Source organism: Helianthus annuus, chromosome 13 (assembly GCF_002127325.2).
Source record: "Helianthus annuus cultivar XRQ/B chromosome 13, HanXRQr2.0-SUNRISE, whole genome shotgun sequence".
Taxonomy (NCBI): domain Eukaryota; kingdom Viridiplantae; phylum Streptophyta; class Magnoliopsida; order Asterales; family Asteraceae; genus Helianthus; species Helianthus annuus.
In genome coordinates, this window is record NC_035445.2 from 148,286,944 (window position 1) to 148,312,628 (window position 25,685).

A 25,685-nucleotide genomic window follows, 5' to 3' on the forward strand; every position below is an offset into this window, starting at 1 on the left:
TAATGGAATCCATCGAACCTTACTTGCGAATTACAATTCCGTGAAAGGCCGCGATCCCTATTTTGGCTATCTAGAATTTTAATAGGGTACCCCTAATAAACTTATGTTGAATCCACAAAACTGATACCTATGATAAGATCAATAAGCATGGATCAAACACGACTCTGACATCATGTCAATTTAACAAATATGTTTATTAATAAAGAGTAGAAAAAGGGTTACGTACGCAAGGAAAAAAAAAACAATTTATAGGAAAACAATATAAGTTAACTAGCTAAATAATTAAGCTAAGAGATAAATCTAATACAAATGAGCCCATATGCTAACAAATATATACCTCCTCATTGTAAATCCTAATCACAGCTATATACAGAACTCAAGTTGTCCTATGTGTGGTTACATGCAGGAAACAACGGACCATTTATTGGTCTCTTGTGTAACGGTTAAAGCGATATAGTGCCTGGTGGGAGCGTGGCTGAAAATCACAGAACTCGCATCATGCTCCACAATAAATGACTTGCTCATTGTAGCTGGTGGAGCGAACTTAACAAAAAAAACTTAAGAAGGCGGTCCTATCTGTGGTTATGGCGACTATTTGGACGACATGGATACAAAGGAATGATAGGATCTTTAAAGAAAAATACAACTCAAGCATTAGGATTTTTCAAGACATTAAAGAATACTCATTATTGTGGCTGAAATACAGAGCCAAAATGGATTATTGTTGTAGAAAACTGAAACAATATAGGAGCCTATGTAATACAAAATTAGGTGGCAACCAATGGATGTATGTAATGACTTTCTAGCTCGTGGCTAGTAAGTCTTGTGTTTTCTTAAAATAATAATATGGTCTATCTTTTCTGTTAAAAATCCACAGATATACATACATAACTGTGTTTTAGCCCAACAGGGAAATGTCACAGAATAGTAATCAAGTTTTAAAAGTGTTCTAATTAGGTCATCCGTATCATTTTTGTCCCAATTAAATAACTTAAAATTCAAATCAAGCCATGTCCTTTTTTACATGTGTGAAGAAAAAAAATAGAGCATAAGATGCTGGGGTCTGATTATTTTAATATATATTATATTTATAAAAACTAAAAACACTTTAATTTCATTAAAAATTAAAAAAAAAGTTAAAATACACGTCATCACTCGACGTTAGCATCAAATAAAAGGGAAAAAATAAACAAAAATCCACATAACCACGGTTACCGATGAAATTAATGAAAAACCCCTTAATTTTAATGAAAAATGAATATTGAGTGGCCTGATTGGAACATTTTTGAAACTTAAGTGACCTAATTGGAACACTTTTAAAAAATTCAAAAGATGCATTTTCGGCATTGAGAGGGTTAAAGAAGCATTTTGTTTTCATCTCTAGGTTACTAATAACTCTTAATTCGTTACAGAAGCATTTTGTTTTCATCTCTAGGTTACTAATAACTCTTAATTCGTTACGGTGTCACCATAATAATCTATCGATCTTAATTATTTACTAAATCATATCCTATTATTAGAATAACTATTTACTAAATCATATCCTATTATTAGAACTAAAATTTAAAAAACTAATAAACTTAAACAATTTAAATAATAATCTAATAAATACGAAATAACTTCAAAGTCAACTAATTTTATCTTGACTTTTCCCTTTGAAATATTGTAATTGTTTGTCCACCTTTTGAATTTCGATCAGATTATGCCAACAATCACCTCGTATATCCGATCTGGACTCGTAATTCTGATATGGACCCCCGAGATCTTTGACGCCCGACAATCACCTCGTATTATATCCGATCTTAAGTTGTATTCTGATCGGGACACAGGAGATCTTTGACGCGCAGTAGTTGTCACATTTTGATACACTTCACCTCTTGAATAAAAACCATCAAGCTGGTTCAATAATTCCAACATAATAATTATGTCTTTACGTAAAATAATATTAAGGCAATGTGTAGTCATAAAGATTCTTTGGGGCGTTATTCGACAAGTGGCACGTCACGTCAGGGGCATAGGGCGTTATGTCACGTCCCGCCAAAATTCAGCACAAAATTTCAGCTTTCTAGAACTTTCAGGGGCATCTAGTCACGTCCAGAACCGCCCGGAAGGATCCGGAACAACCCACATCGTTCCAACACCATGGGAGCATAATAAAGACCAACATCAAACCAAGAAAGCTCTAGAAAATGCTGGAAAGGGCTGGTCAAAACGGCCTTCAAATTCAGCCTAGAAGACTCTAGAAATTCATCTGAATTATGGTATTTATGAAGAAATATCTAGATAATATTATGTAAAATGTTGTAAGGGATTGATCTAGATATAGAACTATCCGGATTAGCTTTCAACTAGTATAAATAGGGATGTGAGGCCACATTTGTACTCACCCCACATAACCCCACATAACCTCTCATAACTCATTCATAACTCAACTTCTTGTAAACACTTGTACTTGTAACTTTGTTCAAGTAATCAAAACACCATCTTACTTGTAGTATTACACCACAAAACTCTTCCTTGTGATTCTCACAAAAGACTTCCGCTGCGTAAACATAACCCAACACAACCAAAAGGATTAACTTAGATCAAATCTAAGTGCCGCACGAGAGTAAGAAAATAACTCCGTGACAAGTGGTATCAGAGCCGCGTCGGTTCACTGGGATGGCAAACAATAAAAGCAAGAAAGGATATACGAGCAAGAAAATCGTCTCTAGCAAAGAAGAGACACACAATCATAACCAGAATCAACAAGAAGTTGAAGGCATGTCTATGGATTTGGTCGGATCCTTAGACAAAATGAAGACTAATGTCGAAGCTTCGGTCACACAACTTGGAACTTTTGTCAATCGTTTCTTGGAAAGCTAGACGCTTTGGGAACATTGCGAGATGAGCTAAAATGACTCAAAAAAGATCTCAAAACCGCTATCGACGTCACACGCCTCGAGATGCAAGCCATAATCCAAGAGGAGATCGCGGCGTTGCAGAGAGAGGTAGACGACAAGATCCAAAACCTTCACAAAAACTTCGCTGAGTTGGAAGCAAAAATGAACGATGCTAACAAGGCACAACCAAAAGCATGTTTGGGGTCCATGCAAGGAAAGAAAAGATCCACAACCGCAAAACTAGAATAGAAGTCGGAAGGACTTCAACTCGTTAACATGGTGGTAAACGGGAGACCCGTTAAGGCACTAGTTGACACAGTAGCAAGCTATAACTTCGTCTCAATGGATGAAGCAATAAGACTCGGTGTTCGAGTCACGAAACAAGACGCAATGATAAAGACCACGAATGGACCCGTCCAACCAATACTTGGGATAGCATACGGCGTCAAAGTCACAATCAAACGAATATACTAACAAACTTAAATTCTTTACTTTGAAAAAAATCAATAAAATTTAAATACAACTTAAGTTTCAACAAACATTAACTGCGATCACACGATCACCTAGCTCAACAACTTTCACCAAAGCCCAATCAAGAGTCTCTTACCCAGCAACATCTCCTTTGCTACATGTTATGTCCTTGCTACATATGCTGCTAGAGACAATGTCACAACCATACTCTAAATGTTAAGCTCATTTGGTTAAGAGTCACGTTCCAACGTATCTGAGAATCGTTCTGCTCTGATACCAAGTTGTCACGGGGTTACTTTTCGACCCTCACGTGGCGTCCCCAAGTCCCCGGGGACAAGCCAATCCATCTCGCTTCTTTGTGTGGGTTACTGGTTTCGTCTTGCCTTGGACTCATCAGGAGAGCGGCGCCAAATCTCGACCAGTAGTGCGTTCGTTGTTTGCACGACTAGGCACGTACACCTTTTCACTGACACTGACTCCGTCCCCGAAAAGTCCAGAACTAGATAGTAACCCAAACGTTCAAACACAACCCACAGCATTGTGACCTTCAAACATTTGGCGCGTGAGAGTGTGCTCCACCTCATGGCAGACACGAGCTTGAACCTCATAAAGCTGTTTATTTTCTCTTTCTTTTCGGCTGTTTCAATTTTTAAGAAGCATATGGTGCTATATTTTGGACCTAACATTGTGCCCAATGTTTATTTAATGGGTGCACTAATTTTTTTTTAATAGAATGGAGCCCAGTAGATATAATCTTAATAAAAATAAAAAATAAAAGTTTTATTTTCTTACAAATGAATGGAGCCACTTACTCATAAAAATAAATATAAAACCAAGATAAAAAGTGGTAAAATAAAAGTCAGTTTAATTAAGGCACATTTATATATATAAGCTTACAAGGTTATAACCCTGTGTATTACATGGGATTAAACAAATAAATTTTATATACTAAATAATAAAATAATATATTTTTAAACCTCATTTTTTGTACGGGTTAAATTAATATAATTTTATATATTAAATAATAAAAAGTTATATTTATAAGAACCATATTGTACGGGTTGAATAAATCTTATCTTACTATATAATAAAAGAAACCACTTTAGGGACACGTGTTATCATATTAGGCCATCTCTTATAGATAATTATTATTTTAATTTAATCTATTCTAATTAATTATAGATAACCCTCCTACTAAATATTATTTAATTTAATATCTTATATTATATTATAGATAACTCTCCTACTAAATATTATTAGTTTAATATCTTATGGATAATTATTATTTAGTTTAATCTCCTCCTCATTTATAATATTATTTATTTGAATTAATTATATTTGAACGTTCTGTTTAGTTTGGTATTAAATAAATTTTACGAAACTTAAAATAAAACTAACTAATATTATTTATCATTTATACATTTCTTAACGAAGTCTCAATAAATTTAACCCTTTTATTTAAAACTCCGTAAATGTATAAATGATAAATAATATTAGTTAATTTTATTTTAAGTTTCGTAAAATTTATTTGATACCAAACTAAACAGAACATTTAAATATAATTAATTCAAATAAATAATATTATAAATGAGGAGGGGATTAAACTAAATAATAATTATCCATAAGACATTAAACTAATAATATTTAGTAGGAGAGTTATCTATAATATAAGATATTAAATTAAATAATATTTACTAGGAGAGTTATCTATAATTAATTAGAAGAGATTAAATTAAAATATTAATTATCTATAAGAGATGGCTTAATATGATGACAAGTGTCCCTAAGGTGATTTATTTTATTATATAGTAAAACTAGTGCTAATACCCGCGAATTTCGCGGTGTTGAGAAATGATATGTTTTTTTTTTTTTTTTTGAAAATAATACGATTATACTGATCATAAAGAAACTGTATGCATGAACGTACTATTGAAATTTGAAGTTGATACGATTTGATTTTCTGGTTATAATGGCAATCTGAATTTAAAATAAATAAAATAACAAACGCATTGTACCGGAAACGTATATAAAGGGTGATCGAAAAGTTATTGTACGGTAATTGTTTTTTCGGATTTTAAATAAAAAGTGAAAGCCTATTACTATAGCACTTATGCTTGCTTGAGTTTCGTAACCAATAACTTGGAATTCGCTTTCGACCAGTTGAAGAAACAATCGTCACCTAAGGAAATATGTTCAGCTTCAATTATATCATGCCACCCAACAACACCGTACCTATGTTAGATAAAATATGAAAAAAAATGTTACTAATTCATATACAAATACAGTGAAAGTTAAATAATAATATATAATAAATAAGATAATAAATTGATTGACAAACCTTATTTGACCATCAATATTGTGTGTACGAAGATTCTTAACCCAAGTATTTCCTTTAATAACTTTGATGTGTACTTCAGAAAACTCATTTAAACCACTTATGTCAGTAATCAATTTGGGAAGGATCTACATTTTGTAAGCACATTACAAATATGTTAATGTTATTAAATGAAAAAAACTAAAAATAAAAAAAAAATTAAACATAAAAAAGCATAGTAGAATACCAATTCAGTAGATACTGTCATTGCAAAAAAAGGATAGTTAGGATCGTCACTAACTTGTCGATAACCTTCAACATTGGTAATATGTTCATATTCTTGCTCAATCAAAGGAGTGTTGTTTAACAAAACTTGACGACCGTGCTTATTGAATATGGTAATATTAAAATCTTTCACGTCGTTTATTTTAAAACACAAAATATCGCCCGGATTTAACCTGAGATCTTCAATAAATTTAAACCAACCATCAGCAAAACAATAATTTCGACCAATCTTTCTAATACGGACTTCCCATTTATGAATCTCGGATACGTTAAGTATAACCTTGTTATCCGGTAAACGATAATCAAAATGTTCTGAAAGAAAAGTATCTGGTATAACCTGTAAAGAAATTAATTATTATAAAATGTATGAGTATTATGTTTTACATAAATCGAGAAAAAAAAACAATATAAATCTATAATAAAAGTACGTACCATTGGAGTTTGTAAAGGATTTTGAATAATTTTACAAAACGGTTTCCCCCACTCTTGATTTGGATCATGACAGAAAAGCTTGAACTTAAAAGTACGATCACCAAGATAGTTGAAAATAATAAAGAAATATCCATGGCCAAAGTAATTTAAAACCTCAGACCATCCATTAGTGAAGTAGAATACATCTTCTATTAATTGGATGCGAACACGCCATGAATGCTTTTCATCAAATTTAAGGCTAACAGTTGAGGATTGTAACTTATTCGTCCATATAAATCTACTCATACATATAGGTATAGCCTGAAAACCAAAAAAAAAATATATGAAAAATTTCTTTAGAATAAATATCAAACATCAAACAATACTAATAAATAGTTTATAAAAACAATAATGAAAGTTATGTACCTGTTGAAGGGATAGTGGATCAAGTAGAGTTATGATGAAATACGGACCATGACGATACATATTCACCCGAACACGACAGTTGAGGAAGAATACTAACAATCGAATACTAATAGCAACACATAGAATGAAAGAAAAAAATATCAGCATGTATTTATATGAGAAAATTGGAAATAAAATTTAAGAAACTATAGAATCAACAATTCTTATAACTATTTATGTAAATAATTAATAAACTCAATATTGTACAAAAATATATAAATTAATGTAATTATTGTAAATGTGTTTTAAAAATAGCAAAAGATTTACAAAATATTGCTAGTAATAAAAATTTAACATAATAAAAGGTTTTCCGAAATATTAGTACTAATTAGTGAATATATATTTTTGTATGATATTCAAATACATAATGGGTAAAATAAAAAACATTAGTTTTAATATTATTACATAAATAACGGATATATGTTAAAAATAAAAATCGATACTTAAATTAAAAATAAAATATAAATTATAATCATCACATATCATATCAAAGACTAAAGCTGCTGCAACACTCCATCACCTTCAATGAACAATCACTTGGCTCAAGAAACATAAACCGACGGTGAAGAAGAAATTTGGTAAAGTAAGTTTACCTCCATTATTTCCGATCATTTTATCGGAAATCTCCTCTTTGATTCACACACTTATTATCATCTGAGTTGAACGCCAATTTCCGGGTTAAGTGACTTCACCGAAGTATTTCCGGCGATTGTTTACGGTTTACACATGAAATCAGGTTTTTCAGTTTTATGAAATTAAATGTTGTGTATCTTATGTGTATCTAAAATAAATTAGATCGTATTGAATGTGTTTAAAAATATATAATTTATGTTAATAACATGATTTGGTTGATATATTTAGTGCATCTTATTGTGAAAATTAAAAATTCTTGATTGACATTGTATTTTGGATCATTGATTAGGTTATAACATTACAAAACTTGAATAACAATGTTATTTATTGTGTACCTTATGTTATCTAAAACGGATTACATTTAATTGTTTGTCTTTGAATGTATAAAATTTAAGTTACTATACTTATTTGGTTGATATAGTTTGTGAATGTCATTGTGAAAAAAATTATGGTTAGATGATGAGATAACAGTTGCTTTGTTATTGTTTATATGTATATTGTATTATTGTATTATTGTATATTGCAAACAAATATATACATCATTGTTTACAGGTATATAAAGATGAGTTCCTCATGCATAACTGTGTTGGATGATGATTACTCGATGAAACTGGTATGTTACAATTGTTAGAAAATAAAATATCTCTAATTTGTGTTAGATAATATCTTTAATATAAATTTAACAACAGGTACTGCCAATTGAGTTTGTTAAGAGTGTATACGGTGATTATTGGCAAAGAACTAAAGTAATGATACATCATCAAAGTGAAAGAAGTTGGACAGCTTATTTGAGAAGTATAAGCGGGGAATCGGTTATAACTGATGGTTGGAAAAATGTCGTAAGGGATCTTCAGTTGAAAAAACAGACATTGTTGCGCTTAAGGATATTGAAAGATAAAGATATTCACATTGATTGTTTCGTCAACAACATATGTGGTGAATCTTTCGTAACAGTAAACCGTTACGGCATTTTAAAGATAATAGTAAGTATACATTTATATATTAATCTGTTTTTCTTTATAGTTGTAAAATAAATGATATACATATATATTTGAGAGTAAAATGCTACTAAACTTTTCAGGTGATTCCCGAAGCTTATGTTACAAAATGTTACTCTCACACGCCAGTCAACGATTATTATAACATATGTGCAGCAGGTCAGATTTGGAAAGTTGAGACGGAGAAAATAAATGATAATTATGTTTTTACGAAAGGTTGTCCGAAACTATTTGATGATCTTGGGATAGAAGATGATGATATAATGTTGTTGACGAATACGGAAAGCAAAAAATTTGAGATAAAGATTTATCGTCGAGGAGTTGAAGTTGTTTTGAATAAAAAAGAAGAAAGTGATGATGAGTCTCTGATGGAGATAGCTAAAGACACATACTACAAAACCGTCAACTTTGTAAGTATTATCAACTTAAAGTATAACAGTTTAGTAATAATTACGTCTCTTTTGCTAATATCTTATTGTATAACAGAGCTTCGGTGATGATGATGATGACTCCACAGATGAGATGATTTCTGAGGTAATAACCTTATATTTATGTAGATTAAAACACATTACAATCAGATGTTGTAATTTTATTAAATATGATACACAGATTCATGAAATTAGTAAAAAACAGGAAGTGATTAAGAACATTGCTGGAAAAGAAAACTCAAAGGTAGAATTTGAAATGGAAAAGGTCTCAACATGTAGAGGAAAACATGTAGATGCATATTGTCTTAATAGGTTTTTTTGTTTTATCTTAATAGGTTACGAAGAAAGGTAAACATGTAGAGGCACATTGTTGTGCGGAGGTCAGTAAGGAGCTTGTATGCAGGACAGAATTTGAAATGGAAAAGGTCTCAACAGATGGAGAGATAACTCGGAAACGGATGGTACGTTTATCATAAATAAACAATATGTAGTGATCAACATTTATTATTAACTTAGATTTTATTCTAAATATAATGTATGTGTTCAAAAAAAAGGTAAAGGAAAAAAGAAAGAGGGGTGATCATGGATTAAAGATAGCGGAGGTTGAAGGAAAAGTTGTTGCAAAAACAATTACTGTTGAGAAAATTGGAAAGTATGATTTCACAATGAAAGGAGAAAACCGCATGGTATGTATTTTTGACATAAAAATCATAGAGTGAAATATTTTAACATGAATATGGCTGAATGAGTTCTTAAATACGGATTTGCATGCAGAGAATGCCTGCTAATGTTGTAAGAGCAGCCGGATTCCGAAATAAATCTCATAAGTTAAACGTGAGGAACATGAAGGGAAAAACAATCAAAATGAATGTTAGGCGCCAAAAGAATGGAAATGCTGTAAGGTATGCAATCGAAGGTTGGCCGATGTTCATGAAGGAGAATGGACTTTGTTTGGGTGATAGACTGCATTTCACATTTGTAAGTTCATCAAATCTCCTGATCTTATCAAATGTGGATGGGGTTAATGCATGTTAACAGGTAATCTAATCATGAAGGTGTTTGTGTTGAACAAATGATAACTGTTTTGTGATCATGTTATTTGGTTTACTCTTTTTTGGACAAAGTTTCTATGGTTATGATGTTTTATTTTGTTAGTAGGTAGTTTATGGTTAAAGACAACTACTATTATATAATCTAACAAAGTACCATACATTTGAATGTAATTAACAGTTGGTATCATACATAAGTACTTGTTGGTTTTCAATGTTTAAATATATCTATTTACAAACTAACTTGTGTTTGTTTATATGTGGTTAAGATTATTTTTATAAGTTGTATGTGATATATATTACAAATGAAATGTATAAAAAAATATAAAGTAAAATGGAAATATAAATCTCGGAGTAAAGGAATAAATAATATGACAGTTGGATATTAATATTAAAATAATGAAACTTCGAATCAAAACTATAAATTTGAGAATATCTCTTTGTATACAACATTTGTAGTCTTATTAGTAACGTTTCCCTCAACATCTAATATTAACATCCTTAAACCATCCATGCTTTTGACTCTTGAAACTGCAACATATAGTTGTCCGTGAGTGAAAACAGGCTGCTTTAGAAACAAACCAACCTTAGATAACGACTGTCCCTGACTTTTATTTATCGTCATTGCAAAACACACAGCTATCGGGAATTGCCTTCTTTGAAGCTTGAAAGGTATTCGTTTGTCAGAGGGGGAAAGATTGATCCTTGGTATAAAAGTTCTAGTACCAATATTATTACCAGAAATCACTTTGGCTTCAATAATCCGATCACCAAGTTTTACGACTTGTAATCTTGTACCATTGCACAGACCGTTTTTCTGATCAAGGTTACGTAACAGCATGATAGGAACACCAACTTTTAAAACCAATTTATGATTCGGCATTCCTGAAACCTTAAGACCATTTAGAACATCGGGGGGGTAAACATTGTGTCGAATATGGTCAGTTACATTCTCAGATTGGCAGATGGAATCTGAACTTAGATACTCTTTATGATCACCAGGAAACATTGCTAATAAGGTATCATTTATCTCGTGAACAACGTCGTTCTTAGGAGCAAGTATGGCTCTTTCCTGAAAATAATTTGGATCATTGAACGATTCAAGTATCGACGGATACACAAAGTTGATCAGATTACCAATAGGGTTAGTGGACTCAGTAATCAACAGTTCTTGAGGTATATCAATAAGAGCTTCTCCGTCGTTGCGACCACCAAGTTTTCCCTCGCCAATATCCAAAAGCCATTTAGCAAACTCTTTTGTCTTGTCAATATCACCATGATTCATGCCAACAGTAAGCCTCATGTTTTTTGTTAGCCTTAGTAACTTGCATTTATTCCATATATATGACGAACTCAGGGAAGCATTCACGATATCCTGTCTAGAGCCATTAGGAACAACAGGACGAATCTGTCTAAAGTCACCACCAAATACAATTACCTTTCCTCCAAATGGTAAAGCTTCGCTATTTGAACAATCAGGCATCAATATATCTTTTAAGGTTCTATCCAATGCTTCAAAGGCATGTTTATGAATCATAGGAGCCTCATCCCATATAATAAGTTGTGTTTTTTTTAAAAGACACGCAAGTTCAGATCCAGGCTTCATGCGGCAAAGAGAATCCTCATTTAGATTCAGAGGGATGGAAAATCGAGAATGGGCTGTTCGACCTCCAGAAAGTAGCAAAGAAGCTATACCGCTTGAAGCAACATTTAAAACAATTTCAGACTTACTTCGAATTGCTGCCGACAATGTCTTCCAAAGAAAGGTCTTACCGGTGCCACCATATCCGTAAACAAAAAAGACACCACCTTTGTTTGTTCTAACAGATTCCATAATCTGATCAAAAACATTACGTTGCTCATCTGTTAAAAGTAGTAACATATTATTCAACTCATCTTCCATGGTATTTTGGAAATAAGATAACTCCTCGTTGATCAATCGATTGTTAGACGAAGAAATAGACTCATCATCAGGATAAGGCATATTTGAATAGTTCCTCAGAGATGAATTATTACGAAGTAAGAACTTCTCAATCTCTAACAACGCCAAATTCTTTATTTCTTCGTCAGAATAATTTAAACCTGCAAACAAAATTGAAGATGTATTTAATAATACAATAATTCGTACTGTCGAATATTAAAGTATATTTTGGTAAATATACATAAATGAACTTGAAGGGTAAATAACAAAAAAAATTTTGTACAAATAAAGTTTTTTTTATTTCATTCAAATAAAAAAATTATCAACAAAAAAAATTTAATTTAATAAATATATTAATTGAATATTAGATAACATGCAAAAATTAAAAAAAAGACATACCATCAACATTCAAATGTTTTTCTTGTCTATATAAAATGTCATCCGATAAATACGTCCATGTTTTCTCCCATACAAAATCAGGTCTAGACAAACTACCAAACATCAGCATTGTTCCAAATAACGTCCGTAGATAAGTAGCACTTCCATACAAATTAGCTTCTTTGATAGCTTCAATGTACTCGTTATCATCGTCCAAAAGCCCTAACGCATAGCATGCGTCCCTGAAAGTTGGATACAAAGTACCATTTACAGTACGAATATCCTCAAAAGATTTTGGTCCCTTTACTTTGTTCAATAATATTCTGAGGTAGTATGCTTCACCAGCTGAAGGAAACACCGAATGAATCCTACCGATTGAAGGATGTCGTTTCCTTATATCCCAACTGCGAGTTCTTAATTTAAAAACATACTTTGATGGAAACTCAACATAAGTAAGATTACGTGCCTCGGGTAATTTTTCGTTACACTTCATCCAAGATAAGAACATAGTAGAAGCAACAGATGGTTTGTTAAGAACCTCGTCAATGTCATCGTCTGCGCCATATACTACGTTTTGCTGACCAGGTAAATGGAACGGCAATCGAATAACTGCGGGATATCGATAATGAATATCATATGAAAAGATCCTCCAAACAGATTCGCATGCAGAAATATACCGGCAATCGTAATACTTTTCTATCTCATCGACTACAGGTTCCTGATCATCCTGATTTCCACTTTCAACAACTCTAAGAGTAGTTCTATCTGGGCCTTTGTTAATGTACTTGAACAAATATTTGATAGAACCAACTTGATTGCACCATTCAACGTTAATATGCGCCTGGTATCTTTTTAACAAAACTTTACTATATGGAACAACATATCTATTGTCTACGTTCACACGTGATTTAACAACAGATAGGCCAGAATCCCTTCGACGATAAACTGGAAATCCTTTTTTTATCCAAACATGTTTCATTAACAAATTTCTTAGGAAACTTCTTGGAACACTTACGATCGATCATGCAAGGACAATTCATATTGAGAGGACCACATGGACCATGAATCATGTAGTCTGCCACAAGTTTATATAACTCTGGATCCTCGGCTATGTCTGGAATTTCGGCAGAAATGATTGGATCTAGTTGGTCAACAGATAGAATCTTGCTGTCAGAATGCATGAATACACATATGTGTGCATGAGGAAGTCCGTGTTTTTGAAACTCAACAGTATAGACAACTACAGAGTACAACAACAAACATATAATAAATTAGAACAAAAAAGTAACTTATATTATCAACATTAAATATAGATTAATAATAATAATACTAACAAAAAAAACGTAACGTTATTTAAAAATAGTAGCCTTTAGATGTTATCGTATAAATAAACATACCAGAATTAACTCTACCGAGCAACTTGCCTTCTTTCAATTCTTTTGTTATGGCATCTAGTTTTATCTTGAAAATTCGACACAAAATGTCTGGTCTATCTTCAGGCCTTATCGTTGTATCTTTTAAAAACCTTTGCACATCCGGCCATTTTGGATTACACGTAATAGTGATGAAAAAATCTGGATACCCAAACCATTTGCACAAAGACATTGCATCTAAGTAATTTTGCATCATATATCGAGAACCGCCAGTGAAGGAAGATGGAATAAAGATACGTGTTCCAATTTTTGACATATCTTTTTTTTTTCCAGCATTACTTGCATTCTGAATATTCTGAACAGTTTCTGACCTCAAATGAGTTTGTTGTCGTCGTATGTAAAACAACCTTTCACTCTCAATCATAGTGTAAGCATCAACAACAAATTGTTGGAAAAGTCTTTTTGCATTATGAATCAAAGAAAACTTATCGACACGATCTTGTAGTCTATAAGCAAAGAACTCACGCATAGTACACATTGGACGTTTGCTGTTCGTGTCTAGATTGAGACCTCTATGAAGAATGTCAACCCTGTACATATCTTCTCCGTATGGAAATAAAAGAGGGTATTGTAGAGAAAGATAAGAAGGATGTAATTCACTTATGCGCTCAATCCGACCAGATCTTGTTTTCACTACTATATCACGATTCTCAACAGCTTGAGTCAGATCTCCAATAACTAATGCAGCAACTTCAGAAGCTTCAGGAAGGTTATATGTCCTACCATCTTTGGATCTTTTACCAATTAGACAAAGCTTCAAGTCGATGTAAGGGTTTTCGTTTAAAGAATTTCTAGCTTGTCGATAAATTTTAACCAAAGCGTTGTTAGTGTCTAACATAAGTGTAAGTTCCTCAATGATCTGAACATCAAAAGCTGACTCAGTTATTGTAAAAGAAGTGTTTGAGCCCCTATAAAAGTAACAAAATGTATGGATTAATAGCGATTATATATGTATTACTAACATTAATATCATATAAAATAAATCGACAATTATAGGTAATTATAAACACTATGAAATTAATACATACCCAACTGCATTTTGTTGATTAAATATTTCATTATCTGTGTCGTATATATACAACTGGCTGAATTTTGGCTCCTTTCCATCATCAGGTAATAGACTCCCAATAGTATGATAATTTTGACCACTTAATCGAAAGACATAAGGTGCATTTCCACGGTTGATAGTTTTGTCAATCCTTCCTCCCATAGATGTAAATGAGAACATAGAATTATAACGACGAATGTTTTTTAAAAACAATTTGCTCTTCGCACTGACGCCAACATATAGATCTTTCAAAATTTCAGGAGGCTGCTTAAAATCAGGTAACAAAACTTTGCCGTATGAACAGCAAAGGAAATAGTTAGGTTTATTTCGCTTCTGTTCTCCCCTATCCGCCTCTGCTTTCCATAGCTTTGCGCTACACGTTTGACACACGATAATCTGGTCACCATGATCCAAGTAGTCTGTACATTTGTTTATTTCAGTTAAAAGATTAATGTTATTAAAAATAATAAATCTATGTTGTTAAAAAACAATATGAAAATAAATAATTGAAGAAGTATTAAATAAAAGAGGATTAACTATACCTTTTGAAACACCTTTTAAATGTTGATCAATGATATCAGCAACCTCGTTATCATCATCTGTTGTCAAATCAATAATAGGTATAGGTGTTAAGTTTCGTCGTTTTCTTACTAATTTCCGCTTTCCTGATGACATTCTTATCAGTGGTGAAGGTTCGTCTGATGCTATAACAGTATTTGGTGGAATTGTAGACGATGAAGAAGGTATCATGACTGATGCTGAGTTGCTTGTAATGTTTCTTGGAATACCACTGGAAGATGCACTGTTTCCTATAAAAATTATTATAACAAATGATATAAAATCATATAATAAAAAACATACTTAAAAAAATATATAATTTCGTTAACTATATATTAAAAAGCTTGATAATAATATTGGTAACTAAAATAAAATTAATGTACATAAATGACATGAATTAGTAAAATTTGAGAGATATAAAGTTGTTATGGTTTATAAAACACTTGATGATATAAGAAAAAACACTTTATTACATAATATGTTAAAAACAACATTACTCGCGCCTTACCTGAATTGAATTTAGATGAACCGGAAGAGACATTGATACTTGAGAGGATGCTAAAAGATGATTTATTCAACGTAAAAGTAGTGTTCGGACTAATATTCTCTTTATTTGGCGTATAAGAAGTTAGTGACGATTGAGTCTGTGTTGAATTTTTATTCAATCTTTTGCTATTCAAGTATATACGTCTAGCCTTCCTTCTGTTTGCAGCCTCATCCTTGTCTACATCACGTATAGAAACTCAAATGACATATACATTAGTTAAATTTATATAAATATAAATTTTGTAATAAAGTAAGAAGTATAGATTTGAAAATACCATTGGAAATATCATGTGAAGGATTTGTTGAAAAAGGAAGATTCGTATTATGAGTTTCCGAATATGATATACCAGAGGAAAAATTGATGTTTATACCAGGCTTACATAATGATCTGTTATACACGGTAGATGTGGTTGAAGTTACATTTTCTTTATTATTATGAGTTGAATAATTTAGTGTGGATTGAGTCTGCGATGAGGTTGTATTGAATCTTTTATTGTTGGAATATATTCTTCTAGCTTTTGTTCTTTGGACAGCTTCAAGTTTGTCAATGTTGCTGCATGTATCAACTGAGATGATATATGAATTAGTAAAACAATGAAATGAACTGAAACGATAATTGAATTAATAATATCTCAAAAAAAAAAATTATAGAACATACAGTTAGATATATCAGACAAAGGAGTTCCTGAAGTAACATTTATGTTACGTAAATCTTTATCTGATGCGGATGAACCTTTACGAATATGAGACATTTTCTAAAATGCAAACTGTAATTAGTTGTCATATATTGTTGGACATAAGTTTATATATAATATATATAATAAATAATATATATATATATAAACACTAGTCACTTACCCGCGCGATGCGGCGGGAGTGGTATCACTTAGGTTGGTGAGTTTAGGGCTATCTACGGGGATGTAGTTTCCAATGTGGCTTGTGACGACGATGGTGGTAGTGTAGCAGAATGTGATGGTCGGTTGAGGCCTTCTTCAGCGGCGAGAATCAGCGATTTGCAGCGATTGGTGGTTTCGTGATGGCGTTTGGTGGTTATTGTGCGACTCAGGAGAAAACAAAGAAAATTGTTTGATTCTAGTTATGTTACCTGAAATAGACGGACTACCTAGGCTTTTGTTGGTTCAAATTGTGATACAAATTCACAAATAACTAACATTAACTACTATATTGTAAGATGTACAAAACATAGTCAAAAATTTCCCAAACAGTCTTAGGTTTGTAAGAGTCCTTAATCTTGAATTCCTAAGGTTTGGAACTGAAATTTGTCACAAAATAAAGGATTTCCTTCAATTAGTTTCTTAAGTTCAACCAGCATCATACCTCGAGCAGATTTAGTATCTCCATATTTGGATAATTGTTCATTCTCCCTAAAGTAGTGATCTATAAAAGTCAGTCAGCAAAGGCGCGATAGATGATGCTTAATACAAAAATTAAAGTAAGATAAATAAGTTCGTTTCCAGACAAATGGTTACAAACAAATCAATCGAGTCGTTAATCAAACGATTAAACGCATAAACAAAACAATAAATATGAATTTGTACGTTCTGATACATATCTACTTAGAGGTGGCAGTTTTTTTATTTTTTTATTAACCATGCCGCTGCGCTCGTTGCGGCTGCCCTCACCGCGCCGCTGCGGCTGCACTTGTTGCGCTCGCATGCTCACTGCACTGATCAAATTTTAGTAAAGTACACGGATGGTAAGCCAGAGACAACTGAGGTGATGGCACCAAGCAAGAATGACACAGTGCTGAACACTGCTGTTCCCTTTTACCCTGCATATACCAAACAAACTTGCGATTAGTTTATGCACAGCTATTCATAATCATTTTATCATGAAATAAGGATACCTGAACAAATGTCTCGCTCGACCAATAGTTTCCCTTGACGCATTATGCAAGGTTCGCTCGGTCCAACAACTCAAGCAAATGTTTTCTATGTTTTTTAGGGGGAAGATGGGTGCATCTCTCCACAGGGCATACAAGACACAGGTCATTGGCGGAAGCCCGCCAAATTTAACATATAAAGTTTTTTTATATGTTAAATATGGCGGGCTGCCGCCAATAACCTGTGTCTTGTATGCCCTGTGGAGAGATGCACCCATGTTCCCCCTAAAATGCAAAGAAAACATTTGCTTGAGTTGTTGGATAGATTACACAGGCTCAGTTTTTGCATCACAGCCTCAAAACACTTTCAGTTCAGATAGATTACACAGGCTCAGTTTTTGCATCACAGCCTCAAAACACTTTTAGTTCAGACAGATTAAGAACACAAGGTCAGCTTATGCATCATAGACTCAACACTTTTAGTTCAGACAGATTAAGAACACAAGCTCAGCTTTCGCATCACAGCCTCAAACACTTTCAGTTCAGACAGATTAAGAACATTTGGACGGAAGATGTATAACCTTGTAAAGGGTAAAAGGGTTTGTGTTTTCTTGTTCCTTAAGAGTTGTACATTGTGCATTAAGTGTTTTTTCAACACCTTGTTCAATTACCATCTTGTCCTTCACATATGTTTATTAAGGATATCATTTGGCAAATCAGGCATTAACTCTTTTTATAAGTGAGCCGTTTGCCTCGAATCGGTGGATCTCTCCACAGGGCATACAAGACACAGGTCATTGGCGGCAGTCCGCCAAATTTAACATATAAAGTTTTTTTATATGTTAAATATGGCGAGCTGCCGCCAATAACCTATGTTTTGTATGCCCTGGGAGAGAAGCACCCATGTTCCCCCTAAAATGCAAAGAAAACATTTGCTTGAGTTGTTGGATAGATTACACAGGCTCAGTTTTTGCATCACAGCCTCAAAACACTTTTAGTTCAGACAGATTAAGAACACAAGGTCAGCTTATGCATCATAGACTCAACACTTTTAGTTCAGACAGATTAAGAACACAAGCTCAGCTTTCGCATCACAGCCTCAAACACTTTCAGTTCAGACAGATTAAGAACACAAAATCCGGAGTACACAACAAGAGTAATTTGCCACGAAACTTAAACAACCTTTAAGTCTCTATAAATAATTCAGGGATATCTACACTCTACTCACACTTTACAGCCTCAAACACTTTCAGTTCAGCTTTCTCTCAATGCTCACACATCTCACAAAACAACATCACATCTCACAAAAAGGGATGCCAAAAGCAGGGAAGTACAATCTACAGGAAAAAGCAACACTTTACTTTTGTGTGAAAGACAGCTTGCTTGCTGCAGTCTCTATAATATATCAACACTCTTCCATACACTGTTTGAAAGACAGCATGCTTGAAAGACAGCATGCTTGCTTCAGTCTCTATAAATAATTCAGGGATATCTACACTCTACTCACACTTTACAAACTCTCAACTACACTCAACTGGAAGACTCAGACATGTAATTGAGAGATGAACACAACTACGGGTAAAGCCATGGCTGCAACACACGGTTGCAAAGTGAGAACTATGCAACCTGGATATTGCCCCGCCAAGATGCTACTCGGATCTTCTATGTACCCTCAAAATACAATCATCATCACAGTCTATTGTGTTATGTAACCTCGCTTTAAAGCATGATGTACAAGAGTATTTTTCCACTAAACTTAAACAACCTTTAAAGCATGACCTAAATATCATAATTATCACACAACCATGACACTTATCAGTCCCAAAAATGAAGGAAAAGATCAAAATATAACAGAACAAAGTAAAATCAAAACTACAAAAACAATTTATCCTTTCACTATGTCATATCTGAAATTAAGCTAACTATCATCACCAAAAATACAAATTCAAATATCACAAAACTTTCAACCTAATTTGAAATAACCGCATCTACTAACAAATCTACATCAAGATTAAAGATAAATCAACATTTAGAACCTAACCTGAGTCGATTCATCACAAAACACATGAGAAAATCCTTCGTAAACCTCAGATTTCGTCCTTCGAACATCCGTCAACCGCTTCACCTGAAAAGTAAGAATCACAAAAGAACATGGTAAGATATCTACTAACAAATCTACATCAAGATTAAAGATAAAGCAACTTATCAGAACATCAAACGGATCCCTTGTTCAAATCTGTGGATCCCTTGCCAGATAAAACGGATCCCTTGTTCAAATCTGTGGATCCCTTGCCAGAACATCTCATAAAACCCTTGATCTGCTCATCAAACGGATCTGGTGATAGATTCAAACGGATCTGGTGATAGATCTCATGAAACCCTAGATCGCCGAGAAGAGAGAGAAGAGAGAGAGAAGATCTGATGTTGTTTTGTGAGATGTGTGAGCATTGAGAGAGAAAGCATATGGTGATCCGTGTGAAGTCAAATGGACGGTCCCGATCTTGATCCGTGTGAGAAAGTTTAACAATTGGACGGCAGATGTATACCCTTGTAAAGGGTAAAAGGGTTTGTGTTTTCTTGTGCCTTAACAGTTGTACATTGTGCATTAAGTGTTTTTTCAACACCTTGTTCAATTACCATTTTTTTAACTTTATCACACGGATCAGACATGTACTTTTAGATCTGTGAATCTGTGATAATACTTTTACAACTGGAAGACTCAGACATGTAATTGAGAGATGAACACAACTACGGGTAAAGCCATGGCTGCAACACACGGTTGCAAAGTGAGAACTATGCAACCTGGATATTGCCCCGCCAAGATGCTACTCGGATCTTCTATGTACCCTCAAAATACAATCATCATCACAGTCTATTGTGTTATGTAACCCCGCTTTAAAGCATGATGTACAAGAGTATTTTTCCACTAAACTTAAACAACCTTTAAAGCATGATGTACAGCTGTTTTAAGCACAAGAAACACATATGTAACCTCACAGGCTCAGCTTATGCATCATAGCCTTAACAGTTTCAGTTCAGACATATTAAGAACACAAGCTCAGCTTATGCATCATAGAGACGACAGGCTCAGCTTATGCATCATAGCCTCACAGGCTCAGCTTATGCATCATACCCTCACAGGCTCAGCTTATGCATCATAGAACACTTGGGAAACATCCAAGCCATCTAGGTCGTATAACTTAGGACCTTAGTCCGACAACCATCAAACTCTGCCATCTGTCCGGCCCTTAGAAACACCTTTGTCTTACTAATCTGCATTTGACATATAAACAAACAAGTAAACATTAAAAAAATTAAAAAGGTAAATCCTAACTAAAACATCGGATGTAGGAAATAACCGCATCTACTAACAAATCCACATCAAGATTAAAGATAAATCAACATTTAGAACCTAACCTGAGTCGATTCATCACAAAACACATGCGAAAATCCTTCGTAAACCTCAGATTTTCACAAAACCATGACACTTATCAGTCCCAAAAATGAAGGAAAAGATCAAAATATAACAGAACAAAGTAAAATCAAAACTACAAAAACAATTTATCCTTTCACTATCCCAAAAAATGAAAAAATATATCAAAACATCCCACAGAACAAACTAAAATAAAAAGTACATAACAATCTATCTTTTCACTATTCCATATCTAAAATTGACCTAACTATCATAATTTTCATTGAACTACAACACTTATCATCCCCAAAAATGACCTAAATATCATAATTATCACAAAACCATGACACATATCAGTCCCAAAAATGAAGGAAAAGATCAAAATATAACAAAACAAAGTAAAATCAAAACTACAAAAACAATTTATCCTTTCACTATCCCGAAAAATGAAAAAATATATCAAAACATCCCACAGAACAAACTAAAATAAAAAGTACATAACAATCTATCTTTTCACTATTCCATATCTAAAATTGACCTAACTATCATAATTTTCATTGAACTACAACACTTATCATCCCCAAAAAATGACCTAAATATCATAATTATCACACAACCATGACACTTATCAGTCCCAAAAATGAAGGAAAAGATCAAAATATAACAGAAACAAAGTAAAATCAAAACTACAAAAACAATTTATCCTTTCACTATGTCATATTTGAAAGAACTTACAACAATGCAAGAGGGAGATGTGAAAAGCCGACAAAAATTTTAAAACCTTGATGTGAGAGCCGAGAAACAACGCAAAATCCGAATGCAAAGAGTTGATATATTCTGAAATCGAAGTAAATAGAAGTTGTTAAGTTGATGTTTTGAAAGTAGGATTATTCAACTGAGATAAACTTACAATTTCAGTTGAGTGTAGTTGAGAGTTTGTAAAGTGTGAGTAGAGTGTAGATATCTCTGGATTATTTATAGAGACTGAAGCAAGCAGTGCTGTCTTTCAAACAGTGTATGGAAGAGTGTTGATATATTATAGAGACTGCAGCAAGCAAGCTGTCTTTCACACAAAAGTAAAGTGTTGCTTTTTCCTGTAGATTGTACTTCCCTGCTTTTGGCATCCCTTTTTGTGAGATGTGTGAGCATTGAGAGAGAAAGCATATGGTGATCCGTGTGAAGTCAAATGGACGGTCCCGATCTTGATCCCTTTTTGTCTGTAGCATAAGTCAAATGGGTTAAGATCAGTTAAAAAACACAAAATATAGTCAAGTTTATATTCTCTCAGTAGCATAGCATGTTAAAAATTAATATTCAAGGCTTAGAAATTACCAAAAAAAGAGCGAAAAACCGACTGAATTCGAATCTCAGCCCATTCTTGACACTAATGCTCCGTTAGTTCTCGCAAAGTCAACCATCATAAAAAGAAATCAAGTATTAGTAAAGATTTGATATTAGTTATAACCAGTACACTATTAACTTAAAATAAATTTAATATAAATCACATTTTGTCAAGTTGCAAATATAAAAACCTTTATTTGGCAAGGGATCCACAGATTTGAACAAGGGATCCGTTTGATGTTCTGATAAGTTGCAATGAGTGTTATATATCTTACCATGTTCTTTTGTGATTCTTATCTTTAATCTTGATGTAGATTTGTTAGTAGATGCGCTTATTTCAAATTAGGTTGAAAGTTTTGTGATATTTGAATTTGTATTTTTGGTGATGATAGTTAGCTTATAAAAAAAAAGAAAAGAAAATTGATGAATGATGATAAACTTTACTTTACCTCTGCTTGAGTGAGCATGAGACCACTAAGTGAGGGAACATTCTGCATATGAAGCCCCCATCGATTCGAATGAAGCAGCGTTCAGCGTCGCCAAAGCCAATTCCGAGACTCTCCAAGCAGATACACTTTCTCCGGCAGCCAGAAGATCGGAGTGAGCTTGTTCTGTAATAATAGTGATCGTGACAGTCGTTAACCAAAGGTATAACTAATTAAATTCAGATCCTAAAAAAAGGTTTCCTTGCGAGTTGCGAGTGACATACCTGAGTCGATTCATCACAAAACACATGCGAAAATCCTTCGTAAACCTCAGATTTCGTCCTTCGAACATCCGTCAACCGCTTCACCTGAAAAGTAAGAATCACAAAAGAACATGGTAAGATATATAACACTCATTGCAACTTATCAGAACATCAAACGGATCCCTTGTTCAAATCTGTGGATCCCTTGCCAGATAAAGCTTGTGATACATCTCATGAAACCCTAGATCTGCTCATCGAGCATCCCACAGAACAAACTAAAATCAAAAATACATTACAATCTATCTTTTCACTATTCCATATCTAAATGACCTAAATATCATAATTATCACAAAACCATGATACTTATCAGTCCCAAAAATGAAGGAAAAGATCAAAATATAACAGAACAAAGTAAAATCAAAACTACAAAAACAATTTATCCTTTCACTATGTCATATCTGAAATTAAGCTAACTATCATCACCAAAAATACAAATTCAAATATAACAAAACTTTCAACCTAATTTGAAATAAGCGCATCTACTAACAAATCTACATCAAGATTAAAGATAAGAATCACAAAAGAACATGGTAAGATATATAACACTCATTGCAACTTATCAGAACATCAAACGGATCCCTTGTTCAAATCTGTGGATCCCTTGCCAGATAAAGCTTGTGATACATCTCATGAAACCCTAGATCTGCTCATCGAGCATCCCACAGAACAAACTAAAATCAAAAATACATTACAATCTATCTTTTCACTATTCCATATCTAAATGACCTAAATATCATAATTATCACACAACCATGACACTTATCAGTCCCAAAAATGAAGGAAAAGATCAAAATATAACAGAACAAAGTAAAATCAAAACTACAAAAACAATTTATCCTTTCACTATGTCATATCTGAAATTAAGCTAACTATCATCACCAAAAATACAAATTCAAATATCACAAAACTTTCAACCTAATTTGAAATAACCGCATCTACTAACAAATCTACATCAAGATTAAAGATAAATCAACATTTAGAACCTAACCTGAGTCGATTCATCACAAAACACATGAGAAAATCCTTCGTAAACCTCAGATTTCGTCCTTCGAACATCCGTCAACCGCTTCACCTGAAAAGTAAGAATCACAAAAGAACATGGTAAGATATCTACTAACAAATCTACATCAAGATTAAAGATAAAGCAACTTATCAGAACATCAAACGGATCCCTTGTTCAAATCTGTGGATCCCTTGCCAGATAAAACGGATCCCTTGTTCAAATCTGTGGATCCCTTGCCAGAACATCTCATGAAACCCTTGATCTGCTCATCAAACGGATCTGGTGATAGATTCAAACGGATCTGGTGATAGATCTCATGAAACCCTAGATCGCCGAGAAGAGAGAGAAGAGAGAGAGAAGAGAGAGAGAAGATCTGATGTTGTTTTGTGAGATGTGTGAGCATTGAGAGAGAAAGCATATGGTGATCCGTGTGAAGTCAAATGGACGGTCCCGATCTTGATCCGTGTGAGAAAGTTTAACAATTGGACGGCAGATGTATACCCTTGTAAAGGGTAAAAGGGTTTGTGTTTTCTTGTGCCTTAACAGTTGTACATTGTGCATTAAGTGTTTTTTCAACACCTTGTTCAATTACCATCTTGTCCTTCACATATGTTTATTAAAGTAGTATAGATAGATAAAGAAAATGTATAATGAGGATAGAACACGTACCTTATATCACATGAAACCGGTAAGCATAATAGAACACTATTTCATACTTTGTCAAATTCGATGATGATGTTCTTTGTTGTGAGAAGAAATGAGGTACATATAAATAAGAATACATGAGAGTGTATTCAAGTAGTGAAAAGGAAATAACCTTAAATATGGATATAAATTTAATTGATAGTAATTAAGAAATAATGCATTATGGTGTACCCTAAATTTAAGAAATCTACATTATAGGTAATTAGCCGTTTTTTAAATAACTTATTAGTTGGATCATAAATACATATGGAATGTAGCAAAATCACATATCCGATAGGTATGCTTTCTATAATTAGCACACATGACCATATTTAAACAAAATATTTTTTAGTAACTAATAGCGGACACCATAAAGTCATGTAAAAAAAATACTTAAAAAAATCTTATTTGTTTTTTCTACAGATTGTAAAATTTCGATAGTTGTTATCATAATAAATGTTCAAAGACAAATGATTTGTTATAATAAAAACCACATACAAAATACGCATATACTATTAATTAGTGTTAACTGAAATGTAAAAAAAAAAGACATAAACAATAATTATTAGAAAAAAAACAGGTACATTAAAATGACAATTATTACTCGATACCAAATATCACAACTTTCGAAATTCAAAACATGTATTGTCCGGAAGAAATAGTGTTAAGGAAATAAAAAAAACAGGTACATTAAAATAAAAATTATTACTCGAAACCAAATATCACAACTTTGGAAATTCAAAACATGTATTGTCCGTACCATCAAATAAAAACCATAAATCCAAACCACGAATTCAAACAATCAATTGTTTTAGACGACATCAACAAAAACCA

At 33.1% G+C, this 25,685-nt stretch overlaps 1 protein-coding gene across 1 annotated transcript; it reads right to left on the reverse strand.

The window, feature by feature from the left end:
- Nucleotides 1-10,354: 10,354 nt before the first annotated feature.
- LOC110901926 lies at nucleotides 10,355-16,572 on the reverse strand. The gene is made up of 9 exons (XM_022148683.1): nucleotides 16,479-16,572; nucleotides 16,096-16,386; nucleotides 15,783-15,998; nucleotides 15,259-15,525; nucleotides 14,697-15,135; nucleotides 13,633-14,576; nucleotides 13,251-13,475; nucleotides 12,257-13,189; nucleotides 10,355-12,018 (listed from the first exon to the last, which is right to left on the reverse strand). Exons 1-9 carry the CDS (start codon nucleotides 16,570-16,572, stop codon nucleotides 10,355-10,357), a joined length of 5,073 nt encoding a protein of 1,690 aa, XP_022004375.1.
- Nucleotides 16,573-25,685: the final 9,113 nt, after the last annotated feature.

Coding starts and splice junctions, on each gene's coding strand:
- LOC110901926 (XM_022148683.1), bottom strand. CDS start 16,572: ATGTCTCATATTCGTAAAGGTTCATCCGCATCAGATAAAGATTTACGT. Junction 14,577..14,696: donor AATCAACAAAATGCAGTTGG/GTATGTATTAAT, acceptor TTACTTTTATAG/GGGCTCAAACACTTCTTTTA. Junction 13,476..13,632: donor GCTCGGTAGAGTTAATTCTG/GTATGTTTATTT, acceptor TGTACTCTGTAG/TTGTCTATACTGTTGAGTTT.